The sequence below is a fragment of the Peromyscus leucopus genome, chromosome 3 (genome assembly GCF_004664715.2).
Source record: "Peromyscus leucopus breed LL Stock chromosome 3, UCI_PerLeu_2.1, whole genome shotgun sequence".
Lineage (NCBI taxonomy): Eukaryota > Metazoa > Chordata > Mammalia > Rodentia > Cricetidae > Peromyscus > Peromyscus leucopus.
Window position 1 is genome coordinate 84,276,153 of NC_051065.1, and position 23,972 is coordinate 84,300,124.

A 23,972-nucleotide genomic window follows, 5' to 3' on the forward strand; every position below is an offset into this window, starting at 1 on the left:
TTGCTCTTGCAGAGGACCCAAGATCAGTCCCAGCATCCAACCAGGAAGCTCACAACTTCCTGTTACCCTAACTCCAGGGGATTGAACTCCCTGTTCTGGCCTCCAGGTGCATCTGCATTCATGTGCACACACAGAGACATACATTATGCTGGCTAACTTTTGTTATCAACTTGACTGCATTCGGAAGTAACTAAAACAGAAGCAGCTGGTTACACTTGTGAAGGATTTTTCTTGTATTATTTGAGGTGGGAAGACCTACCCTAAATCTGGACCATTTGAGGTTAGATGATATACTTTAAATCTGGGCCATACTTTCTGGTGGCAGTACAAATAAGAGAATATAAAAGAAGGAAGCTTGTGCTTTCTGTCTACTTGTCCTCATTCTCACTGGCAAGTCCATCTATCCTGACCCATTCCTTTGCTGGTATTAGAACTTACTTCTTCAGGATTCCAATGTGGACTGAAAACTGGCAGCTCTCTAGGACATTCCTGGGACTCCAGCACCAGATTGGGACTGTTCACACATCTAATATTGAGAACTGAACAACTACTGGATTCTTGGCTTTTCCATAAGGAGAGAGTCACTGTAGGAATACTTGGACCACAGCCTGTAAGGTGCTCTGATAAATCCCTTACTAAAATATAGATGCACATTAGTTCATTCTATCAGTTCTGTTCCTTAGAGAACCACAACTAATGCACACATATATTGAAAAATAACTCTAAAATGAAGTTGAAAAATAGATGCTTAGCTTTAATGACTCAAAGAAGAACAAGTTGTAAAGAGTTATTAATGATATTTAGTATAATTTACTTTTATTGCTGTTGGTAGCTTTAATGGAAAATTTTACCTATTTGTTATAAGCAAAATATGCAAGTCAAGCCAACTTTTTAGAATTAACTGTGTGTAAAATGATTACTTGGAAATTAATTGACTCATTTTTGGAAAAAAATGGAAAGTTCTATATATCACAAAGTTACAGGATTTAGGTTTTGTTGTTTTCTTTGGTGATAGGCCTTGATAGACAGTTAGGGGTGACCTGGAACTTGCTATGTAGTCCAGGCCATCCTCAGACTTGAAATCCTCCTGCTTCAGTTTCCAGAGTAATTATTGTACAATTTTAAGGCTAAAATAAAGAGATCTGAAGGTAAAAGTAGATCAAATTCAACATTCTAGATCTTTGGCCACCAACACTTTGGTCAGTGGAAAATTAGATGAATTCTTTTTTTTTAAGATTTATTTATTTATTTATTTATTATATATACAGTATTCCATCTGCATGTATGCCTGCACACTAGAAGAGCACACCAGATCTCATTACGTGGTTGTGAGCCACCATTTGGTTGCTGGGAATTGAACTCAGGACCTCTGGAAGAGCAGTCAGTGCTCTTAACCTCTGAGCCATCTCTCCAGCCCCCAGCTGAATTCTTAGAATACTTTAAATCCAGGAATTTAATTTCAGCCAAATGAACAAATTGACAGCCAAGTAACCAGCATGAAATGGGCAGATTAAGTACGGGTTTGTATAGACCAAAGTCAATATTGCTTTAGTCCATGCTTACAAGTAGTTAAAATTAGATACTTGGGAAACTGAGGCTGGAGAAATCATTTGAACCCAGGAGTTCAAGACAAGCCTTTTTTTTGGGGGGGGAGATGAGATCCGTTTAAAAAAAGTGATAAATATTTTAGTCCCAATTAAAGAAGAAGAAGAAGAAGAAGAAGAAGAAGAAGAAGAAGAAGAAGAAGAAGAAGAAGAAGAAGTGCATGCATGAGAGCAAGAGAGAGAGAATATCCATCCGGTTTAAGGGACCAAATCCAATCAGAAGAGTGTGACTTTGAGAAGGAACCTAGGTGTCACTCTTGGCTTCTTGGCTGCTTCTAACCACATCTCTGCTTTCTCCACTGTGGCCAGCAGGGCTGTGGATCAGCCTAAGCTTCATGTTTCTGCACCTTTGTCATAAACAAAAGTGCCTGCTGGTCTCCCCTGAGCTCTTAAGTGGCTGTACAAATTAGTGTTAATTATTAACTTGACAGCCAAGACTCATTTGAGAGAAAAATCCCAGTTAAGAATTTGCCTAGATAACACTGGTTTGTGGATATGTCTGTGGAGGACTGTCTTGATTACTAATTGATGTAAGAGGGCCCAACCCACTGTGGATAGTACCATTATCCCTCAGTGGGTAGTCTTGGGTTGTACAAAAAAGTATGAGCCTGTTAGTGAGCTAGATACCAAGCCAGTGGAAGTTCAGGCTCTCTGTGATGCATATGTCAAGACAGAGTCAGACATACTGAATACTCACTGAATGGAAAAATTTGAGAAGGATGCAGAAATAACAATAATCCAAGGTGTCACGATGAGATCTGACATTGCTTAAAGAAGAGAAGACTGGGTAAGAGGAGATTCAAGGTTTAAAATAGTTCTGGGAAGGCAATGGAGACAGAGAAGTCCAGGACCCTAAATTGCTCATTAGGAGAACTCTGTATCTTGCAGAGATGGGCATCCACTGCCTTTCACATCATGCTTAGTCATTAGGTAGCCATAGCCTGGGGGAAGTATTACCTTGTTGCTCTCTCTTGGGGAAAGCCCAGGTCAGGGGCAGACATTATGTGCTGGTCATGCTCCTGTCATGTAGCAATTTCCTCTGAAGCTCTTCAAGACCCAAGAAGTTCTAATGGAGGCCCCTTAATATTCAGGAAGTTCTTGGGTCTGGATCAATGGCTTAGTGGTTAAGAGCATAGCATTGGTTACTCTTACAGAGGGTCTAGGTTTACACTAACCACATAGTGATTCACAATCATCTATAACTCTAGTTCCAGGGCACCTGACACCCCTTTCTTTGCAAATAACAGGCATGCATGTGGTGCCTATGTACATGCAGGCAAAACACTCACACACAAAAGTAAATAAATAAATAAATCTAAAAATAAGACTTTAAAAATAAAGTTTAGAAAGGTGTAGGAAGTCCCTGAAATTGACCAGCTGCACAAGGACTGTAGCTAGGGTTTTCCTGCCTTGCCCACAGTCAGGACAAACCTCTGTCACCTGCCAGTCCCACAGCCGCTCAGACCCAACCAAGTAAACACAGAGACTTATATTGCTTACAAACTGTATGGTCACGGCAGGCTTCTTGCTAACTGTTCTTATAGCTTAAATTAATCCATTTCCATAAATCTATACCATGCCATGTGGCTCATGGCTTACCGGTGTCTTCACATGCTGCTTGTCATGGCGGCGGCTGGCAGTGTCTCTCTTTCCCTTCCTGTTCTCTTAATTCTCCTCTCTGTTAGTCCCACCTATACTTCTTGCCTGGCCATCAGTGTTTTATTTATTGACCAATCAGAGCAACAGATTTGACATACAGACCATCCCACAGCAAAGGACTTCCTTCCTCAAGATTCTATTAGCATCAAGGACTGCTAAAAAAATGCTCAGAGCAGCTGAGCTCCCTGGGAGAGATTTTTAAACCTTATGAGCTGCCTTTATGTCACGCAGCTTTCATGAGTTTTCATCCTGGCTATGGTGGGCTTTTAGGTGATGCAGCTACATTTACATCATCCCTGCTCTTATAAGTAACTCATCACCTATATTCCTGTATGTAGCCCTGATGAAACTCATTGGTTTGTTAAGTTGGACTTCAGTGGTATTGTTGATTTGGTCTGTCATCAGGTTCCTGCACAGGGTGAATATATTTGTGTGTATCTTCCCAGGAATAGTGTCACACCATAGTTTCCCACAGTAGAAGATCTGAGAAATATATTTTCACAGCCATAAAAATGTGCATAATTTTAGAGTTTGAGTAAGTTTTCTGTCCTGGATATACATCATTATGTTGCCAAATGAATAGTTCTTCAACATGCTTATATGCCTCCTAAATTCATATTTTGAATACCCAGTGTTATAGTATCCAAATGCTATTAACTGGATTAAAGGCCCCAAAGGCTCAATCCCTATTATTGGGATTGGGAGGTTCTGTGGACTTTTAGGCAGTAGGACATTATGTGAGGCCCTTGGTAATGAGGCTGCATCTACAAAGGAGTTAATGGGACCCCAGACAGTATTCTTTCCCCGCCATCCTCTAGTTCATGATCTGAATATTTTGCTATCTATCACACTATCTTGGCTGTGACTGTCTGGCACCTCATCTCAACAGAGGCAGAGAGAAATAAGTCTACCTCATCTGGGACTAGAACCTTCAAACCATGGGCCAAAATAAACCTTTCTTTTTAGAAGTTAATTATGTCAGATATTTTTATTCTAGCAATACAAAGATGACTAGGAGGTAACTAGGTAATGCAGGGAGAGTACTCCCGAATGACAATAGCCCTATATAAGGAGGCAGAGAAACCAGAGATTTCTCATACTTCCATGTAAATATATAACATTTGTCTGTAAAACAAGAAAGGGACCCTCCATCAGAATCTGACCATAATGACATCCTGATCTTGAACTTACAGCCTATAGGCCTGTGAGAAATAAACACTCTCTGCTTAAGCTCCTCATTTGATAGTAGTTTGTTATATAGCCCAGACTTAGACATGTGATCAGATCCCATTTAGGAACCAACATCATTGTATTGGCTTGTATAGTTTGAATATACAATATTTTCCCCAAAAGCTGGTATGCTGAAGGCTTGGTCCCACTGCAATGTTCAGAGGTAGAGTTTTGGGGAAGCATTTAGATCATGAAGGTTCTGGCTTAATCAATGAACTAATCTATTGATGAATTCACAATTTTACAGGCTATTAGGTGGGATGGGAGCTCTGGAAGACAGGAACGATCAGAAAAAGTGAATTGCTGAGGGCCTGTCTCTGAACTGTATCGTATCTCTAGTCTTTTCCTCTCTGTATCTCTCTGTTTCCCTGAAGCCAACAAGTGATAGCCTTGATCCCCAACATGTGATTGAGTTGCCCAACCATGTTCTGAAGCTCAAACAAGCCTTTCTTCCTTTTGCATTTTCTCAGCTATGTTCCACAGCAATGAAAACTAATACAGCATGCTACCTTTGAAGACTTTGTGAATGTCAAGGCTCCAAATGCACTCCATCTGGGTTCAGAGGACCAACAAAAATAACTTCCTTTGGCTAAGCCCTTATAAAAAGTGTTTCAGTGTGGAATATGGCTGAGATGAGGTATGTGCACCATTTGTGAGTATTCTTTCTTGAAAGGACAGTTGCTTGAAGAATTCCACTGAAGCATTTGTCCTGTGACACCATCACTGTCATTAGGACTTCGTTTACTTACATTCAACTCAGAGGAATCACTGTGTTGCATACTAGATCCCCATTCACAGAGGTCCTCATCCCAGCAGCTGCCTGCCTCCTAAATTTCCCAAGGAGAAAAGCATATGTCTTTTCTCTGGGATAGTACACACTCAATAACAGATCGATTGTGGGTACAAAGCCCTGGTCCCTATGCTACAAGTGAGGACAACCCTACAGGGACCAGATCTCTTCATGGAGTTGGCTGAGAAATGTCTTGGTCTTTTACTCTCTCCCTTAGTATTCCTTGTTTATGGAGACTTTCTACAATAATCTTGCACACAGACATATCTCTCTTTTCCCAGGTGGCCCAGTGCAATATAACTAAATTTTCTCCCACAAAAAGCCACATTGTTACAGAGAGAGACTTTCATTCATATCTTTTATGAGGTATGGGAAGTTGAATACTAAGTTAAAGGTGATAAAAACTCTGCAGAACTATGAAGTGTAACTTGTTTTTTAACAGGTTTACACAGGTGCCCTCAATGCAATAATCAGATCTTTGCTGCTCTTGGTACAGCCTGTGAAACAGGTGAAATGGCCCTAAGTTTGATGAGAGTTACAGATGTGATAGACCATAGCGCAGGGACAGCATTTTGACTGAAATGTTCCCTCATGCTTCTGGAATATACACGTTTGCATTACTGGCTGCATCCTTATTTACAAGTTATACTCCAATAAAAATTAGCTTGGCATTTCCTTCACCCACCCTTGACTTCCTGTACTTTCTTGTCATCCTAAACAGGTCTTCCACTATAAACTTATTGTTTTTGCTTGAAGAGAATGGTCACACTAGCTCATAGAGTGTTGTTTTTGTAACTGACCCTTGGATTGCTAGTGTACTAACATCCTCACTACAGTCCCATTCTTGTCTAACTAGCAGCCACTAAGATCTGGTTTCTGAAGTTGGAGCTAGGAGAATTCAAAATGGCTAAATGTCCTCCAGGGGGAGTCAGAGGGGGTAACCACAGCTTAGCTATTCATTCAGAAATTCCAGCTGAGAACTCCTTTAAGTGGTTTCAAATGATTACTTCCTAATTGCATAAATAAAAATAAATATAAGAAAGAAAATTGCCATTGACCCTACTGTCACAATACCATTGCTCACATCTTGATATGTAACCTTCTTGAAATGCAAAATTCAAATATCTTCAGTATTTAAAGTACTTGAAACATTATATGGTAAGCTGTTCTTTTTGCTACTTAAATGGTCATTCCTTTGTCCCTTACAAGGCAAGCATCTTTTCATACTTCCATGCTGTTTGGCTTTCTTCTTCAAGCAAATGCTTATTAATTGTTTTAATCCACTTTCTTTAAAAAAGAAAATATTCCTTTTATTCACTTGTAAAATTTTTGTTTGTGTTAGGACCCAGATCAGGCACTGCTTAGATCATACCATCTATAGTTATGACTCCCTCCTCCTCTGAGGAGCTGATTCTGTGTACATACCCCAGGGAAAAGAACTCACATCTCATATGATAGGTACATATTAACTAAGTGGGCTCCTCCTTTCCACTTCCCCTACAGCCTCAAGGTCACATGTTCTTTCCTCAAAATGCAAGACCTCCTCTCCTTTCTCCTGCTGCTCAGAGTCAGAGATAGCCTGATTGTAGACCCATGTCACCACTACTTATCAACCCACCAACCATGTGGTGGCATAGAACCTAGCCCTTTCCCTGAAACCTGTAAGAAGGGTTCCACACTCTGCTACATGGACTAATGCTAATGTCATGCTACTGTTTCTCTATGGTATTAACAATTCTTCTAATATATCTGTTCACAAGGACAGTTTTGTGAAGAGATCATGACCAAGGCAGCTTATAGGAGAAATAATTTAATTCGGGGCTTGCTTACAGTTTCAGAAGGTTAGTCCATGATCATGGCATGAGCATGGTGGTAGACAGGTAGGTATGGTGCTGGAGAAGTAGCCGAGAGCTTTATATGCTGATCCTTGGCAGTAGGCAGAGAGAAAGAGGGAGACTGTGCCTGGTATGGGCTTTTGAAACCTCTAAGACCCTTCCAGTGACACATCTCCTCCAACAAAGCCACCACACCTCCTAACCCTTCTTAAACATTCTACTAACTGGGAACCAAACATTTAAGTATATGTGCCTATGGGGGCCATTCTTATTCAAACCACCATAATGTTCTTAGGAGGTGATGAATAAATTGTGATACATTAAAGCCATGAAATAATATTCACCACTAAGTATAAACATACTATTAAGCCATGAAAACACATGAAAGGAGTTTAATGAAGAAGTTACATACTATTATTCCAACAATATGACATTCTGTATAAGGCAAAACTATAGACATAGTAAAAAGATCAGCAGTAGTCAGAGATTGTGGGAAAAGAAAAACGAACAAGTAAAGCACAAAGGATTTTTAGGGTAATTGATACATCCTTAGATATTTGTCAAGTATCAGGAATGAACTCTAAGACAAACAATAGACTCTGGGTGATACTAATGTACCATGATAGTTAATCAATTTTAATTAATATGCAATTCTGGTGTGGAGTATTGATAACCAGGGAAGCTGTACATATGTGGGGGCCAGCGACATGTAAGAAATACTTGTGCACTCTGCTTATTTTTCCTATGAGACTAAAACTTAGCCAGAAACACAAAATCTATTGTGATAGCCAATTTTGTCAGGTTGAATGAACTAAAGCTAGTAAAATGTATTTGGGTGTAGCTATGAATATTTCTGAGTGAGGTCACTATAATTTAGTTACATATATTTCCCTGGGGAGATGTGAACAAATACCTCTTTATTCCTCCCCATTCAGTGGAAAATAACTTGGTAAGGTATGTTCTGATGATTTTCAGAAGTTTATTGGTGTTTTAAATGTCTCAGTTTTCATGTCTAATTTAAAAATTTGGTTCTAATTTTTTTGGTTGTTGTTTGGATAAGGAATTGTCAATCTTTTTTATCTTTTAAAAGAATCAACTCTATTTCACTGATTATTTTTGTTTTTTTTCTCTTCTGTTTCATTAATTTGTGTTTGTGTTCTGATCTTTTTTATTAAGAATTTTTTTATTCATTTAACATACCAAACATGGATCCCCCTTTTCTCTCCCCCTTGCCCTTGCAGTCTTCTCCCCAACCCTCCCCCCACCTTCCTTCCTACAAGAGGTAAAACCTTCCATGAGGAGTCAGAAGAACCTGGTACATTCAGTAGAGGCAGGTCCAGTTCCCTCCCACTGCCTCAAGGTTGTTCCAGGTGTCCCACCATAGATAGTGGGCTCCAAAAAGCCAACCCATGCACAAAGGATAGATCCTGATCCTACTGCCAGGGGGTCCCTTAAGCAGATCAAACTACATAACTGTCTTGCTTATACAGAGGGTCTAGTCTAGTACTGAGGAAGCTCCACAGGTGTTTGTCTAAATTTCATAAGTTCCCACTAGTTTGATTTGGTTGTCTCTGTAGGTTTCCCCATCATGATCTTGATGCCCCTTGATCATAGAATCCCTCTTCTCTCTCTTTGACTGGGCTCCTGGAGCTCGACCTGGTGTTTGGCTGTGGATCTCTGCACCTGCCTCCATCAGTTATTGGAGAAAGGCTCTATGATGATAGTTCAGGCACCCTCTCCACTATTTCTAGTAGTCTAAGATGGGGTCATCCTTGTGGATTCCTGGGAACTTCCCTAGCACCCAGTTTCTCCCTATCCACATGATGTCTCCCTCTATTATGATATCTCTTTCATTGTTCTCCCACTCCATCCCTGTTCCAGTTCAACCATCCTGTTCCCTTATGTTCTCATCTCCGATCTCCTACCCTCCATTGCCCACCCCTTATCTCCAATTTACTCATGGAAATCTCATCTATTTCCCCTTCCCAGGGCAATCCAAGCATCTCTGTTTGGGTCCTCCTTGTTATCTAGCTTCTCTGGAGCTGTGGGTTGTAGTTTGGTTATCCTTTGCTTTACATCTCGTTTACACTTATGAGTGAGTACATACCATGTTTGTCCTTTTGAGTTTGAGTTATCTCACTCAGGATATTTTCTAGTTCCATCCATTTGCTGGCAAATTTAATGCTGAGTAGTACTCCACTGTGTATATGTACCACATTTTATTTATTCATTCTTTGATTGAGGGGCATCTAGTTTGTTTCCATGTTCTGGCTATTAGTAATGCTGCTATGAACATAGTTGAGCATGTGTCTTTGTGGTATGATTGAGCATTCCTTGGTTATATGCCTAAGAGTGATATAGCTGGATCTTGAGGAAGATTGATTCCCAATTTTCTGAGAAACCGCCATACTGATTTCCAAAGTGGCTGTACAAGGTTACACTCCCACCAAGAGTGTAGGATTGTTCCCATTGCTCCACATCCTCTTTAACAAAAGCTGTCTTTGACCTTAGCCATTCTGACAGGTGTAAGATGGTATCTCAGAGTCATTTTGATTTGCATTTCCCTGATGACTAAGGATGTTGAGCAATTCCTTAAATGTCTTTTGGGCATTTGAGAATCTTTTGTTGAAAATTCTCTGTTTAGCTCTGTAGCTAATTTTTTAATTGGGTTGTTTGGTATTTTGATGTCTATTTTCTTGAATTCTTTATAGATTTTAGAGATTAGTCCTTTGTCAGATGTGGGGTTGGTGAAGACCTTTTCTCATTCTGTAGGCTATTTTTTGTCTTATTTACCATGTCCTTTGCCTTACAGAAACTTCTCAGTTTCAGGAGGTCCCATTTATTAATTGTTGCTCTCAGTGTCTGTGTTACTGGTATTTCTCTGTGCTACAGGGTTTCTCTGTGTAGCCCTGGCTGTCCTGGAACTCACCTATAGACCAGATTGGTCTTGAACTCAGAGACCCACCTGCCTCTGCCTCCCATGTGCTGAGTAGTCCTTTAATAGTGTGTGCCATCACCACCTGACATATCCTGATCTTAATATTTATTTTAATCAACTCTTTTTAGGTTTGGTATGTTTTTGTTTCTCTAAGGCTGTGAGGTGCATGGTTAAATTTTTTATTGGAGTGTCTTTTTTTAATATAACTATTTATTTCTATGACCTTCTGTAGTGGATAGCCATTCCAGCTTTGGTCTGGAAATTCCAACCCCCATTGAGGCTTCTGTAACTATCATGCCTACAAGGTGGGGCCAAGAGAGGGCCCTGAAGACCTGAGATCCGGATGCGCCGCCCTCTCTTGTTTCCTGGACCCTGGACCCTAGAGGTAGACCAAGGAGGGTTCTCCAGAGAACACCTCTGGACTGTGCTGCGTCTTTCCAAGAATCTACAACCTACCTATCCCTTCATTTGTAAGTTATGCCACTAAATAAATCTCCCTTTTAACTATGTGGAGTGGCCTTAATAATTTCACCAATATCTGGTGCTTCCTCTTAAGATTGCTTTCATTACTGCCTATAGGTTTCCATTTTCATTCAATTCTAAGAATTTTAAATTTCCCTTCTTGATTTCTTCTGTGACACTCTCATCACTCCATACTGTGTTGTTTAATCTCCATGAGTTTGTATGTTTTCTATGATTTTTTTTTGCTGTTGATGCCTAGCTTTATTCCACTGTGGTCAGATATAATGCAAGAAGTTACTTCAATTTTTTTTTGTATTTTTTGAGACTTACTTTGAGTCCTAATATGTGGTCTATTTTTGGAAAATTCTATGGGCTGCTGAGAAGACTATGTGTTTTGTAGTATTTTGATGGAATGCTCTGTAGATATCTATTAAGTCCATTTGCTCTATGATGTCATTTAACTCAGATGTTTCTGTTTGTTTTGTCCAGATGACATGTCTAAGAGTAAAAGTGGAGTAGGTATTGAAGTCACCCACTATCAGTGTAAACACACTGTTAATCTGTATTTTAATTTCTTTTTCTGTTACTGTGACAAAATACTCTAAACAAAAACAACTTAAGAGAGAGTTTGCATTAGCTCACAGTTCAAGATACAGTCCATCATGTGGGGAATTCAGAGAAGCAGGAGCGTGAAGCAGCTGCTCACATGGCAGCCTCAATCAGAAGAGAGCAATGAATGCATGCATGTTTTTCAATTTCCCTTCTCTACTTATACAATGCAGGATCCCAACAAGGGAATGGTACCACCCACAGTAGATGAGTCTTCCAACTTCAATTAAAATGACCAAAATAATGCCTTCTAGGTGTGCACACATCTTCCAGATGATCCTAGATTCAGTCAAGTTGACGGTTAATGCTGATCATCACAATCTGTGACCTTATAGCTAGCAGTGTTTATTTTAATGAGACTGAGTGCACCTGTATTTGATACATTAATGTTTATAATTGTAATGTCCTTCTCTTGATGGATTTTACCTTTAATCAGAATAAAGTGACCTTCTGTCTCTCTTTGGAGTAGTTTTTGTTTGAAGTCCATTTCAACAGCAATTCCTGATTGCTTTCTGTTTCCATTCATGTGTAATACTTTTCTCTATCATCTCCCCTAAGGTAGTATCTAGCTTTAATAATGGGGTATATTCTTGGAGCCAGCAAAGAGATGATTCATGGTTTTTTTGATTTATTTTTGTTTTTAAATTACATTTTATTAAGTCTTTGAAAATTTCATACAATATATTTTCATCATATTCACCTCAATTTCTTCAAGATCCACTTTGGCCTTTTTACCCACCCAACTTCTTGTTTTCTCTCTCTCTTACTCACTCACTTTTCCACTTTCTCTTTTTAAACCCAATGAGTTTAAATTGGTTTAAATTTGCATTGGTTAACTTCTCTTGGATGTGGGGCCTACCCTGGAGTATGGTCAATATATCAGAGCATATACTATTAAAGAAAACTAACTCTGTCTTTGCTAGCAGCTGTCAAATGTCAATTATCTCCTCAGCTAAGAGTGGTACTACATGACCACCTCATCACACTTCTTGCTGGGACTTTGTCAGCCTTGAGCTTTCTTGTGTTCTATGTATGCTACCACAATCACTGTGAGTTCCTGTGTATATGCCTCCCTGTGCCCAGAAAACTCCATTTCTACCATCTTTGGCTCTTAAAATCTTTCCACTCCCTGTTCTATGATTTCACTGAGCCTTAAGTTGTGGCATATATATCTCATTTAGGACTGAATGTTTCACAGTCCATTATTATCTTATTCCAGTGGTGAATCTCTGTGATAATCACTATCTACTGAAAGAAAAAGCTCCTCTAATGAGGATTGTGTTGTTTTTCATCGGCACAGAGGCTGCGCTTTAACCTGCTGCTGTTTCAGCCAGCAAATGTGGCTCTAAAGTTACTGGCCTGCTTCTCTGGCAGTGGCCAGGGCTGCTCAGGCTGAAGCCTGGTAGGAATTCTGTTCCTGCAGGCATTGGCTATGTTGCTGCCATCAATTGTAGCTTTTAATTAAATCTCTATTGTTCTATTTATCAATAAGACTTGGGAGTCAAAGGCTGGGTTGAAAACCTGCTAGTTCAAACAGGTTGAGTAGCAACCAGCTGACCTTCTAAAAGAGAGTATCCTACTGCTCTGCCAAAACATGAGAATCAATGCTACACTAAGTCCTTCCCTACTACTTCATGTATGTCTCTCTGTCTCTCTATTGTCTTACAGACACCCTATGACTCTCTCTGATTACTTTTTGTCAACTGGTTGCTAACTTGGCCTCCTGACCCTAGGTTGATTTTATTTAATAATGCAAATTCAAACTCGGGATTTACGGCGTGACTGAATATCCCACACAGGGTTGAATGATATACTGATCTATGAGTGTAGCAGTAAGTCATTAGCAGTTTAAATGCTATGTCCATTCAGCAGAAAAATAGTAGTAGGTTCTCTCTTAGGGTCTTATTGACAGTGCCAGATATTTGTTCCACCTCATGGAGTGAGCCTTAGATCCAGTCGGAAAGTGGATGATTACTTCCATTACATTCATGCTACTCTTGTACTACTGGGCATATCTTGCCAGACAGGTCATTATTATAGTATGCAAGGTTAATAGCTGAGTGAGACTGATGATTACTTTTCTCCTCCCATATTGTGTAAAGCATCCTCTAGCACTATTAATGTTATCCAATAGGGCTGAAACTTCCAGATCAGTGGCTATTTGATTTCTTCATGTTAATGACTCAAGTATGTAGTATCTTCAATAGGGCATTGCTGTCAGATGCTGGAGGGTAACCAAGAACAATTGGAATAGTCTGTAATGTTTGTGGGGGTCTATGGAACTCCACTGGCTAGCAATTCTAGAAAAGATTATCTATTCTTGGTACTGGGAATTTTTGATAGTATATGGTGTCTAGTTGGAATATTGTTTGCCCCCCATTAGCTCCACTTAAACTCCTTTTATATATGTATATATTATAAGATGCTTCTATTCTGGTAGGTTTCCTCAAAAATGTTTTTCGTGTTAGTTTCCCTTCATTCCCTCATCTACGGTGCCTTCCCCCAACCCCTTTAATCCTTTCTGTTCCCATTTCTTCCCCTTATAACATTATATTGTATTTCCCTTGCTCGGAAGGTTTCCTCCTTCCTTTATTAGCTTATTAACTTCTATGGGTATTTCAAACAGAACACTCATATCTAAAGCTTAAAAGTTAATATCCACATATGAGAGAAAACATGATGTTTGTCTCTTTGAGTCTATGTAACCACACTCAGGAAGATTATTTTCAGTTTCATTTATTTACCTGCACATTTTATAATTTTCTTTTCTTCCCCTCTTTTTTTTTTTGAGACAAGGTTTCTCTGTGTAATAGACCTGGCTGTGCAGGAACTCACTTTATAGACTGGGCTGATCTTGAACTCTCAGAGATCTGCCTACCTCTGCCCTACCCCACACCGAGTTCTGGGATTAAAGATCTATGTCACCACCTGTGCATTTTCTTAACACCTGAATAATATTCTATTGTGTAAATAAATCACATTTTTGTTATCCATTCATCAGCTGGTGAACATCTAGGCTCTTTCCGTTTCCTGGAGATTGGGAATAGAGCAAGAGTAAAGGAAGGGCAATGATCTCTGTGTTGGAATCCGGGCCGACCCAAGGCTTTCTCAGAGGCCCTGATGAAATGACAGAGAGAAGGCTAGCTCTGTGTCCTGGCCCGGGGCAGACTTGGCAAGATCTTGCCTGGAGCTGGGGCCAGGGCATCAAAGGGATTCAGGATTTGGTTCCTGGGAACTTTTCTTTTGCCCTGGTAGAGAATGGAGTTACCAGTCATAAAGCCACTGAATGTCCCATGTCTGCCAGACTTGGGACATCCTGTGTTCCTTTTATGCAACATTGCTTGATTAGCTTCCTTCTCACTTTGTCTCACTGTATGATAGCTTTTGCTGACTTTGACAAGTTTCTTCCCCACCCCCACTCTCTATTTAGGATGTTGTATTTCTTTTCTTTTCTTTTTCTTTTTTTTTTTAAAGATTTATTTATTTACTATGTATATAGTGCTCTGTTTGTATATATGTCTGCATGCCAGAAGAGGGCACCAGATCTCATTACAGATGGTTGTGAGCCACCATGTGGTTGCTGGGAATTGAACTCAGGACCTCTGGAAGATCAGTCAGTGCTCTTAACCTCTGAGCCATCTCTCCAGCCCAGGATGTTGTATTTCTTAATAAACTTGTTTGCATGAGCCATCAACTTGTATAAGATCTTCTGATCCAAAACTTTTTTGTCTTCCTTGTTATTTCTCATCTTGTTGTCCTCCCTCCCAGAAAACCTCTCATTGGTCCAGGTTATTTCTGTAGTAACATATAGAGTTCCTTGGGAATGTTCTCAAGAGTGGTATAACTGGACCATGTAGTAGATTATTTCCAGCTGTGTGAGGAACCTGTGCATTGATTTTCAGAGTGGTTCCTTCAGTTTTCGTTCCACCAGCAGCGGACCCTGTTTTTCATCCAATCTGCTTTTTGGTTGGGGAATTGAGGCTATTAACATTCAGAGTTGTTATTGAAAGTTATGTATTAATTACTCTCGTTTTATTGATGTTGAAATGCTTGCTGTTTTTCCTAATCCTTATTTGTGTAACTAATTTTCTGTGTAGCCTCTTGCATGGGCTTGTTCTTTTTAGTCTGAAGACTTCATTACAGTATTCTCTGTAATGGTCATAAGTTCCTTAAGCCATTTTTATCATGGAAAACTTTGATTTTCATTTCAATGATGGCAGGGAATTTTGCTAGGTATACCAGTCTGAGTTAGCACCAATGATCGACCTGAGGCTGAAATACAACATTCCAAATCTTTCTCAGTTTAAAAGTTTTTGCTAAGAAATCAGCTGTTACTCTAATGGACCTGCCTGTATATGTGACTCCATTTTTATCTCTTGCGTCTTTTGATCTGCTAGTTGTTCTGTTTTGATCCTAATATGGTGTGTGGAGTTTCTTATCTGATCTTATCTGTTTGATAGTCTACATGCCTCTTGTACCTGGGTGGACATCTCCTCTTGTACCTGGGTACACATCTCCTTCCCTAGATTTGCAGACTTTTCTGTTACATTGAAAATATTTTCTATTCTTTCAGCATGTAATTATTTTCTTAGCATCCCATAGATCTTTCATATTCCATTTGTATGTTTTAAATAATGTCTCTTTGTTCTTGACAGAATATTCCAATTCTTCTACCTTGTATTCAGTCCCTACAATCTGCTCTCCCTATGACAATTCTATGGGTGAAGTACTCTTCTGAGCTTGTTATTTGATTTATTGACTATTTTATTTCCAGCATTTCAGTTTTTTCTCTTATATTTATATTTTTTAAAATTTATTTTATTTTAAATTATGTATATATCTATGTGTTTGTGTGTAGGTATGTTCACATGAGTGCAGGTGCCCATGGGGGTGCCTAAAGTGGGTTGTGGGAGCGGAATTTAGGTTCCCTGCAAGAGCACTACACCTCTTAATTGCTGGACCATCTCTCTAGCATTTATATCTCTTGACTAAATTCCATTTTTTGTAACCTTATTTCATTCAGTTCTTTGTGTTTTCTTAGAATTCATTCAGGAGTTTATTTATCCTCCCTGATTTCTTTGAATATGTTTATAATTATTCTTTTGAATTCTTTGTTTGAAATTCCACTGAAGTCATTCTTGTTGGGGTCAATACTGTGGGATTAGTGTATTTTTGGAGGAAACAGTATCTTTGTGTTCATCTTACTTTTGTGTTTACAATGGGACTTGTGCATCTAGAAAGTTTTTGTTTAAGTCATTTTTCTTCTATCAGTGGGGGTGCCTTCATGTTCAGGAGAAATTTTGTAGTAGTGTTGAAGAGTCATTTCCTTTGTAAGACTAACTGTTCAGGGAACTAGACTCTAATTCCATTCCATCCATTAGAGTAGAATTCTATTTGTATTCTATTACATTAATCACTATCTATTGGTAGACCCACCTTGAAAATAGTGTTGTAGTCAACTACAAAATCATCATCCTAAATGCACCAAATGTTTGGGGTTTAAAGAGACAGGGGACAACCAAACTAAACTAGAGGGAACTCATGAAAGTTGGATCAATGGTTGTGGGGCCTACATGGGACTAGCTAGATTAGGCTGTTTGCGTGGTGAGACAGTTGTGTAGCTTGATCTGCTTGGGAGGCCCCCTGGTGGTAGGATCAGAATCCATCTCTGGTGCATGAGTGGGCTTTGTGGAGCCCACTACCTATGATGGGACACCTCGAACAACCTTGAGGCAGGGGGAGGGACTTTGACTTGCCTCTACTGAATGTGCCTCCACATGGAAGGCCTTGCCTTCTTGTGGGAGGGAATGAGGCATGGGTTGGGAGGGGAAGCTGGCACGGGGGTGGGGGGGAAAGGAGGAGAGAAGAGGGGGATCTTTGATTGGTGTGTGAAATGAATGAAAAAAATCTTAATTAAAAAAAGAGACATTGACAGTACTGTGTGTATTAATATATCAGATGTTATGGGTATTCATGGAAAGCAAAGTGAAGGAAAAAAATCCCACAGTAAGAAAGACTAATAATTAGTATTGGGTTGATAGAAAGCATGGGGGGGGGAGTCATAAAAAGTAGGGATTGCTGTAAGAGCAAGAAAAGGAGGGTGAGTTAAGGAAGTTTGGGCGGAAGGTAATCTCAATGAGAGAGGTAAAAATATGTTGTAGATAATGCAGAACAGTTCCATTTCTCAAGACTCCATGGAGCCCCCCAAATCAGGACAGTCTTTGTTTTTTGAGAGATGAAAAAGGAAAGATAGGAAGAAGAAAAAAGACATAAGACAGGACCAAAATGTTCTTTAAAATTGACATTGGGTATTAAATTAAAAAGAAATCATTGTAACAGGGAGAGGGAGTTGAGTAGGAACTTAGGGCATAAAAATGGTCTGGCCCGGTTGCTTCTAGAGGACCGTCTTTGCCATGGGAGCTCCTCTGTGCAATGAATCCTTCATCATTCAGCTCCTCAGTGCCAAACTCTTTCAGCCTGACCCCTCAGCATTGAACTACTAGAGCACTACTGTCTACGCAGAGAACCCTTCAGTGGCATTTTTAGTTCTGGTTCTCGCAAATGAATCTTCAGTTTTACAAGATGGAGCTTCCGTGAGTGGATAACCCTGAAGTTTAAAAAGAAACACATTTGAGCTGGGTGGTGGTAGCACATGCCTGTAATCCAGCACTTGGGAGGCAGAGGCAGGTGGGTCTCTGTGAGTTCGAGGCCAGCCTGGTCTACAAAGCAAGTTCCAGGACAGCCAGAGCTGTTTCATGGAGAAACCCTGTCTCGGAAAAAAAAGAATAAGAATAAGAATAAGAATAAGAATAAGAATAAGAAGAAGAAGAAGAAGAAGAAGAAGAAGAAGAAGAAAGAAGAAGAAGAAGAAGAAGAAAGAAAGAAAGAAAGAAAAAGAAAAGAAAAGAAACAGATTTGTTTCTCATACTGTGGTTGAAGACATGTCTCTGTTTTGTATAATCCAGAGGGGCCATGGCTCCCTCTGTGAACAGATGGCCCCCCTAGTTTCCCTATCACAGAAATCTAGAAAAAGAGAAGTTCCCATGAGCAAGTGGGTGGATGATCTGTGAACTCATTCACAAACAGCAATTTTTGCTCCAGGTTCTTAGGCTAACTTGCTGTAGATCAAACAGCAAGATGTAATCTCTTCAACCCTTAGGCCTGATCTTAACTATTAAGATCAAGCACATTGCTAAAGAAAACTATACCCATTTCAAAAACAGGAAAGTAGCAGTCAGATGACTTCAAAGCTTACCACTTTACACCCATTTAGCCAAAGTATTGTTGCTATTTAAGTGATATCCAAAAGTTGTAGAATATTCACAACTTAAAAATGGAAATAATCACCAGGCATGGTGACATACACCTTTAATCTCAGCACTCAGGAGGCAGAGGCAGAATTTGAGCCTACCCTGATCTACACAGGGAGTTCTAAGCCAGCCAAGAAATCAGAGTGAGACCCTGTCTCAAAAGAAAAAAAATGTGTATAAATAATCTAGAAAAAACAAATAAGAGTAACTAGGCAGGCAGACAGAATGAACACTAGATGGGACCGCGAGGAGTTGAGAAACTCAAGGACAACTGCTACCCGGCTTAGGTAAATCTTTTCTCTGTGTTCTATCCCTTCATCTATACAATAAAATATCAGACTAAAATGACACTCCTCCTGTCTCTAACATTCTACTTGGAAACAGTAAACAAAAAATAGGCAGGAGTGGTAAATAATGTTGAATATTGTTCTTCTTAAGGGAATGGAAATAATGGAGAAAACCCTGGTGAATCACACAAGGAAATCAACCTAGGCTGCTGGAGGCTCAGAGGACAAGCTGAAACCTGATGAGAGCCCCACCTGCTTTACACATTCCTCTCAAGTCCAGCACCAGCCTGAGCTCAAACCAGCCAGTGAAATGGAAATTTTGGCGTGAAGGGGAATCCTGGAGGAGGAGGCTAAGGCCCCGAAGGCTACTGTTTCAGGAGTCCTGTCCTCAGCACACAGGTTGAGTTGAAAACAGAAATATGACCGGCTTGGAAGAGATGAAGAGGAGAGGTCCTGTACACACCAGGTGCCCATGACAGCCACTTGGGCCAGGAAGCAAAGTCAACTTTGGCTCAAGGAGGATGTGCATGCACGTCAACCTCTTTAGATCTTAATTTTCTTGTGTGTGTCGTTCATGTGATCTAGAAAAGAGAGCAGTGGTATATATAAGGGTATTTATAAATATGCTGAACTCACCAAATACCTCATGTCATCTTCGCAGAGAGGGGAGATTTTGTAATTTTCTCACCCGAGTAGGATTTGCATTCAGATTCTCCAGTAAGTCAGTGTCTCAAAGATGATACATGTGAGAGGGGATCCAACTTGGAGCTCTGTGAAGTGCAAAGCATCTGCTCTGGGCTAAGAGAAGAAACTATATGTCCTACTGTAGCCCCATCCTGATAGAGGAAGGCTTTCTCAGAAAGCTTCCTTTTCAGTTGCCCAGTTCGTCCACACCTGCTTATTTGATTTTTGAAGGTAAGTTAAAATAATGAAACCTGTAAGCTCCAGCTGGGCCACAGAAATTTAATTTTGGGAAACCCCTTGTTCTTACCCTTATGATGGAAGGTTAGGTCAAAGGATGCCTCGCCTGCCCTCCCCCAAGGCTTTTCAGCCTGGGTCCTAGGGTGACTCTGAAAGAGGAAAGGGCCAGAGAATGAAGACCGCAGAGTCTCTCTCACTAGGGAGTAGCTAGGTAGGCACTTCCGCCTGAATGCCACTGTTGGGAACCTGCCTGCACCGCCTCCTTCCTTTAAATGGTTTCATTTGAACAGGAGAGGAAGTTTTAAGCTTGAAGACACTTGGTCCTCCCCTAGCAGCAACCTAAACCACCAACGTCAAACACTCACAGCCCCAGGCTGAGAAGACAGTCAGCTGAGAGCTACCACCCCTTAACCACCAGCCTGGTACTTTAGGCTGCGGCTCAGCTTGGACTGTAGAGGAGAGGTGGGAGGAGATGGGTTTCTGTAGGGAGAAAGCCTTGCATCTAGATTCCCGGTTATTGCATTGACTTGTTGTTGCTCCATAGCAACACACTTGGCTTTGGGTGAGTACCAATGAGTGAAAAGCAAGTGGTAACCTTGATGGAATCGATGACTAGCTTGCACAGTCAATGGAAAAATGGTGCAAGTGCTCATAAATATGGGTTTGGGAAAGTTGCTTAACAATTGCTCACCACCAAGATTAATGTCCTTGCCCAACAGCTAAATGGGACTAGTACCTCCTACTTCAGAGTGGGACTCTTAAGAGAAAATACGCTTGTGAAACGAAGGAGCCTCACCAGCTCATGACACATGGAGGTCAGCGTGAAGCAGTGAGTCACCAAATCCAAGAAGCCGAACTCGACAGTGGCTACAGACCCCATCTAGTTGGCAGACCAAGTGTCGCTGTTCTGCTCAGATGCGAAGCGAAGCACCACCTTTAGCCCTTGCAGCACTGGCGTGAGGGCGGATCAGACGCCGGGTTCGGCAGGCTGGGGCTAGGAGTTGGGACACTGCGGACATCTGCGGAAGGCTGGACCGCTCCCTCTCGTCCTTACTCTCCACCAGACCGGATCAGCTGGTTCCAGTGGCTCACCTAAAGGAATTTGGGTGGCCCTCCCACTCCACCGAGTACCCAGCCAGCCCTGCGTGATAGCATCAGACTGTACACGCCTCTGGGCAAACGAAAGCCAGAGAGAGGAAACCGATACTCGCCTGCCCGCCCAGGCTCCGCCCCCGTGCAGCTTCCCTTTGCTAGGCAACCACACCTCCTATCCCTCAGGAACCACTAGTAGTAAATGTTAGAGTTTCAGGAAAGCATCTAGAGGCGCTGCCCCACCCCATTCTCCCACCCTCCCAACTTCTACCTTGAGGTCTTTCCCCCTTACTCTCTCCCTTCTGGCCCCAAACAATAGCAATCATTTATACAGTCTGATCATCGCCAGCAGGTGAGTATCCTCACAAGAAAGACAGGAACTCTTAGCCCTGTTCTTCAGAAGATGAGTCCTAGAGACCTGAAGCCACCTAGCCATTTATTTCCTAGGATTCTTGGGAGTGGTCTTTGCTCCTCCACGTGGCTTAAGAACTGTAAGGAAGGTTTGTCTGTTAATAAGCAGCCAGAGGCTGCTCCCATCTCCCATTCCTCTGTGGGTTTGAAGGCGGCTAGTTTTAGCAAACACCTTCAAATGAATTGCAATCCCAAATTTCCATCTCCCCCACCCACTGCTGAGAACGGAACCCAGGGCCTGCCAGATGCTAAGCAAGCACACCATCCCAGCCCTCAGGAAACACCAGAATATCAAAAGTCAATGTTAGAATCTCGCATGGGAGCATTAGTATTTAAAATATAAAATCCAAGGATTAGACAAAGGAGAACAACAAAGTGGTATAAATCTGGAGGGAATTTTCACACAGCCCTTCTTCAGGTTTGTGCCTTTCCCATATTTTATTAAACTCGAGTTGTTGCTTAAAAAACAGCAGCATTATTAAAGACGCATCTGTACAAACATTTTTTACAAAAGAGAACATTACTAGTATCAGCTCCATCAAGGGCAGGCAGAAGAATAGACACAGTCCAACAGAGACATTTAAAATGTATTCAGAGATTGGAAAGGCCTTTTCCTCCCGTACAAACGACGGCCGACGAAGAAGGACACTGCACAGGCTCAATTAGTGAACTTCTCTTCTCTCGGGGAAGGCAGGGAGCGGATGGATGTCAACCCACGACGGTACAAACACTGCTTTCCCATCTCAACCCATTTAAGTCTTTAGGTGGATTCAAGTCACTGGGAAACAACTCTGGGCTGCCTGGCATTTGCTCCTTGACTAAGCCACCTAGCCAGCCTTTGCTTAACTCTGTGGTCAGGTTTCTGTTGACCGGACAAGGAATTTCAGAAATGCTTCCTTCAAGACCAAAGGCGAGGAGGTAACCTGAACTCAGCATCTAGCGAATTTGTTTGTGGATAGAGAAGGAAAAGGTCAGAGCTGGGAGGAAAATTACCTCCTGGCCAAGAATCAACGGGTCAACTCATTCTTGTCTGGGATGATGTGGGAAGCCCAGGACCTGCCGGGCATCTATAAACTAGGTTCGCTTCTCATCTCCCCCAGCTCCTTTAGCTCCACCTTTCTGTACTTTCCTGACTTCCTCCGGTTGGTGACCACCAAGACGACCACGCCGGCCACTAGGGCCACTACAACCACAGCAATGACAGCGATGAGGCCGGCAGTGAGGCGCTTCATGGAGAACTGGGGGGGCTTCTCGTCCAAGTAGTAGATGAGCGTCCGCTCCACATGCAGGGGCTCCCCACGCACCTGCACATCCAGGCGGCGGTGGCCAGAGAACAGCGACTCGCCTTTGATGTCCCTCTCGAAGTAGTAGGCCACATCAGCTATGTCCACGTCTCCCAGGCTCTTTTGCGACGCGTTCTGTCTGCAGCTCAATCTGGATGATGGGCTCCTCGTAGTGCACGGCTGTCAGAAAGTTGGGGCGCAGCTGGTAGCGCTCCCTGAAGAGCCGCCGCAGCTCCGAGTCCAGGTCAGAGTGGTTGAAGGCTCGGTCGGTCGGGCGGTGGCGCAACTCAATGAGGATGTGGTGGGTGCGCACCACTTCGTCGCAGCGCAGGCTCAGGTCACCCTTGTCTGTGCGGCGCACACCCACCGAGTTCACGCACCAGCACTCCGAGGTCTGATTGCACTGGCGTGCCTTGAAGCGGCCCTGTCGTCGCATTCTGGGTCATAGAGGCCATCATTGTCCAGGATCGCATGCTCACTAGGCTTCACCAGGCTGCGGCCACTCTTCCCGGCGCTCATGCGCGCCTTGAGCAGCAGGCACTTGGAAGTCAGCGTGGTGCAGTTGACTAACATCTGTGAACCGATTGCCCGGCATTGGCAGCGGCCACCTGGGCCATCTAAGCTGCAGACGGTCATCTTGTTAGTGGGGCATGTGCAGTTGCTCATCTGTGCAGCGCAAAAGTGGGTCACCACCGCCAGCAGCCCCAGCAGCAGCAGTGGTGCTAGCTCCGAGCCCCTAGCCATGGTGGGGTGGAGGAAATCGGACTTACAGCTACTGACCAGGGGCAGGAGTTCTGACGGATCACTGCAGGCGACTGCTGCCAGGCCGCTCCCTCCTGCTCTTATACCCTCCTAGACCTGCAGGACTGGTTAGCCAGTGACTCACCCATTGGAATCTGGGTGGCACTCCCCATTCCCAGGTCCCATGGAGAAAGCCACCATCCCTGAGCCTCCTGAGATAGGATCAGGCAGGGGAGGCTGCTCCTGCCATCTGCTGACCAAAAGCTCATAGAGGAAACCAGTACTTACCTAGCCCCACCCTGGAGACGCTGTCCTCCTTATGGCTCAGAACCAGGCCGTTCCCACCTCCTGAGTTCCTCCAGAGGCCCAGCTCCTGACCTCCACGCCCCTCTCATTCCAGGTCTCATAATCCCACACCTCCTCCCTTTCTCTCCCAGCTCCTATCTTGAGTCTCTTTCCTTCCCTCCCTTCTTGATCCAGAACACCTCCTAACACATTTACACAGTTCTTTCGCTGGTCAACCTAAACATTTACACAGTTCTTTCGCTGGTCAATAGTATTAGCATGTCCTCATGCCTTTCAGGACACAAAGGGACTGTCTGTAAGCCCTATTCTAGGAGAAATGGTACAGATGAGGCAGGGAGAGCTAAAGTTAGCCCAGCCATTGATTTCTAGGATTCCAGCCTGGGTCTTCCATTTGGCTATAAAAACTGTAAAGGTATATTTATGAAAACAAGATGGTGCAGAATCTGAAGGCAGGCTAGTGAAACAATTCTATTACCACCACCACCTACAGAATC

General features: G+C 42.1%; 1 protein-coding gene across 1 annotated transcript; it reads right to left on the reverse strand.

Moving 5' to 3' along the window:
- Nucleotides 1-21,524: 21,524 nt before the first annotated feature.
- Tacstd2 (tumor associated calcium signal transducer 2) lies at nt 21,525-23,277 on the reverse strand. Its single transcript, XM_028880752.2, is given in 3 exon segments — nt 21,525-22,572; nt 22,574-22,857; nt 22,860-23,277. Coding segments are annotated over 3 exon segments (957 nt in total). The 5' UTR covers nt 23,176-23,277; the 3' UTR covers nt 21,525-22,215.
- Between the last annotated feature and the right edge of the window lie 695 nt (nt 23,278-23,972).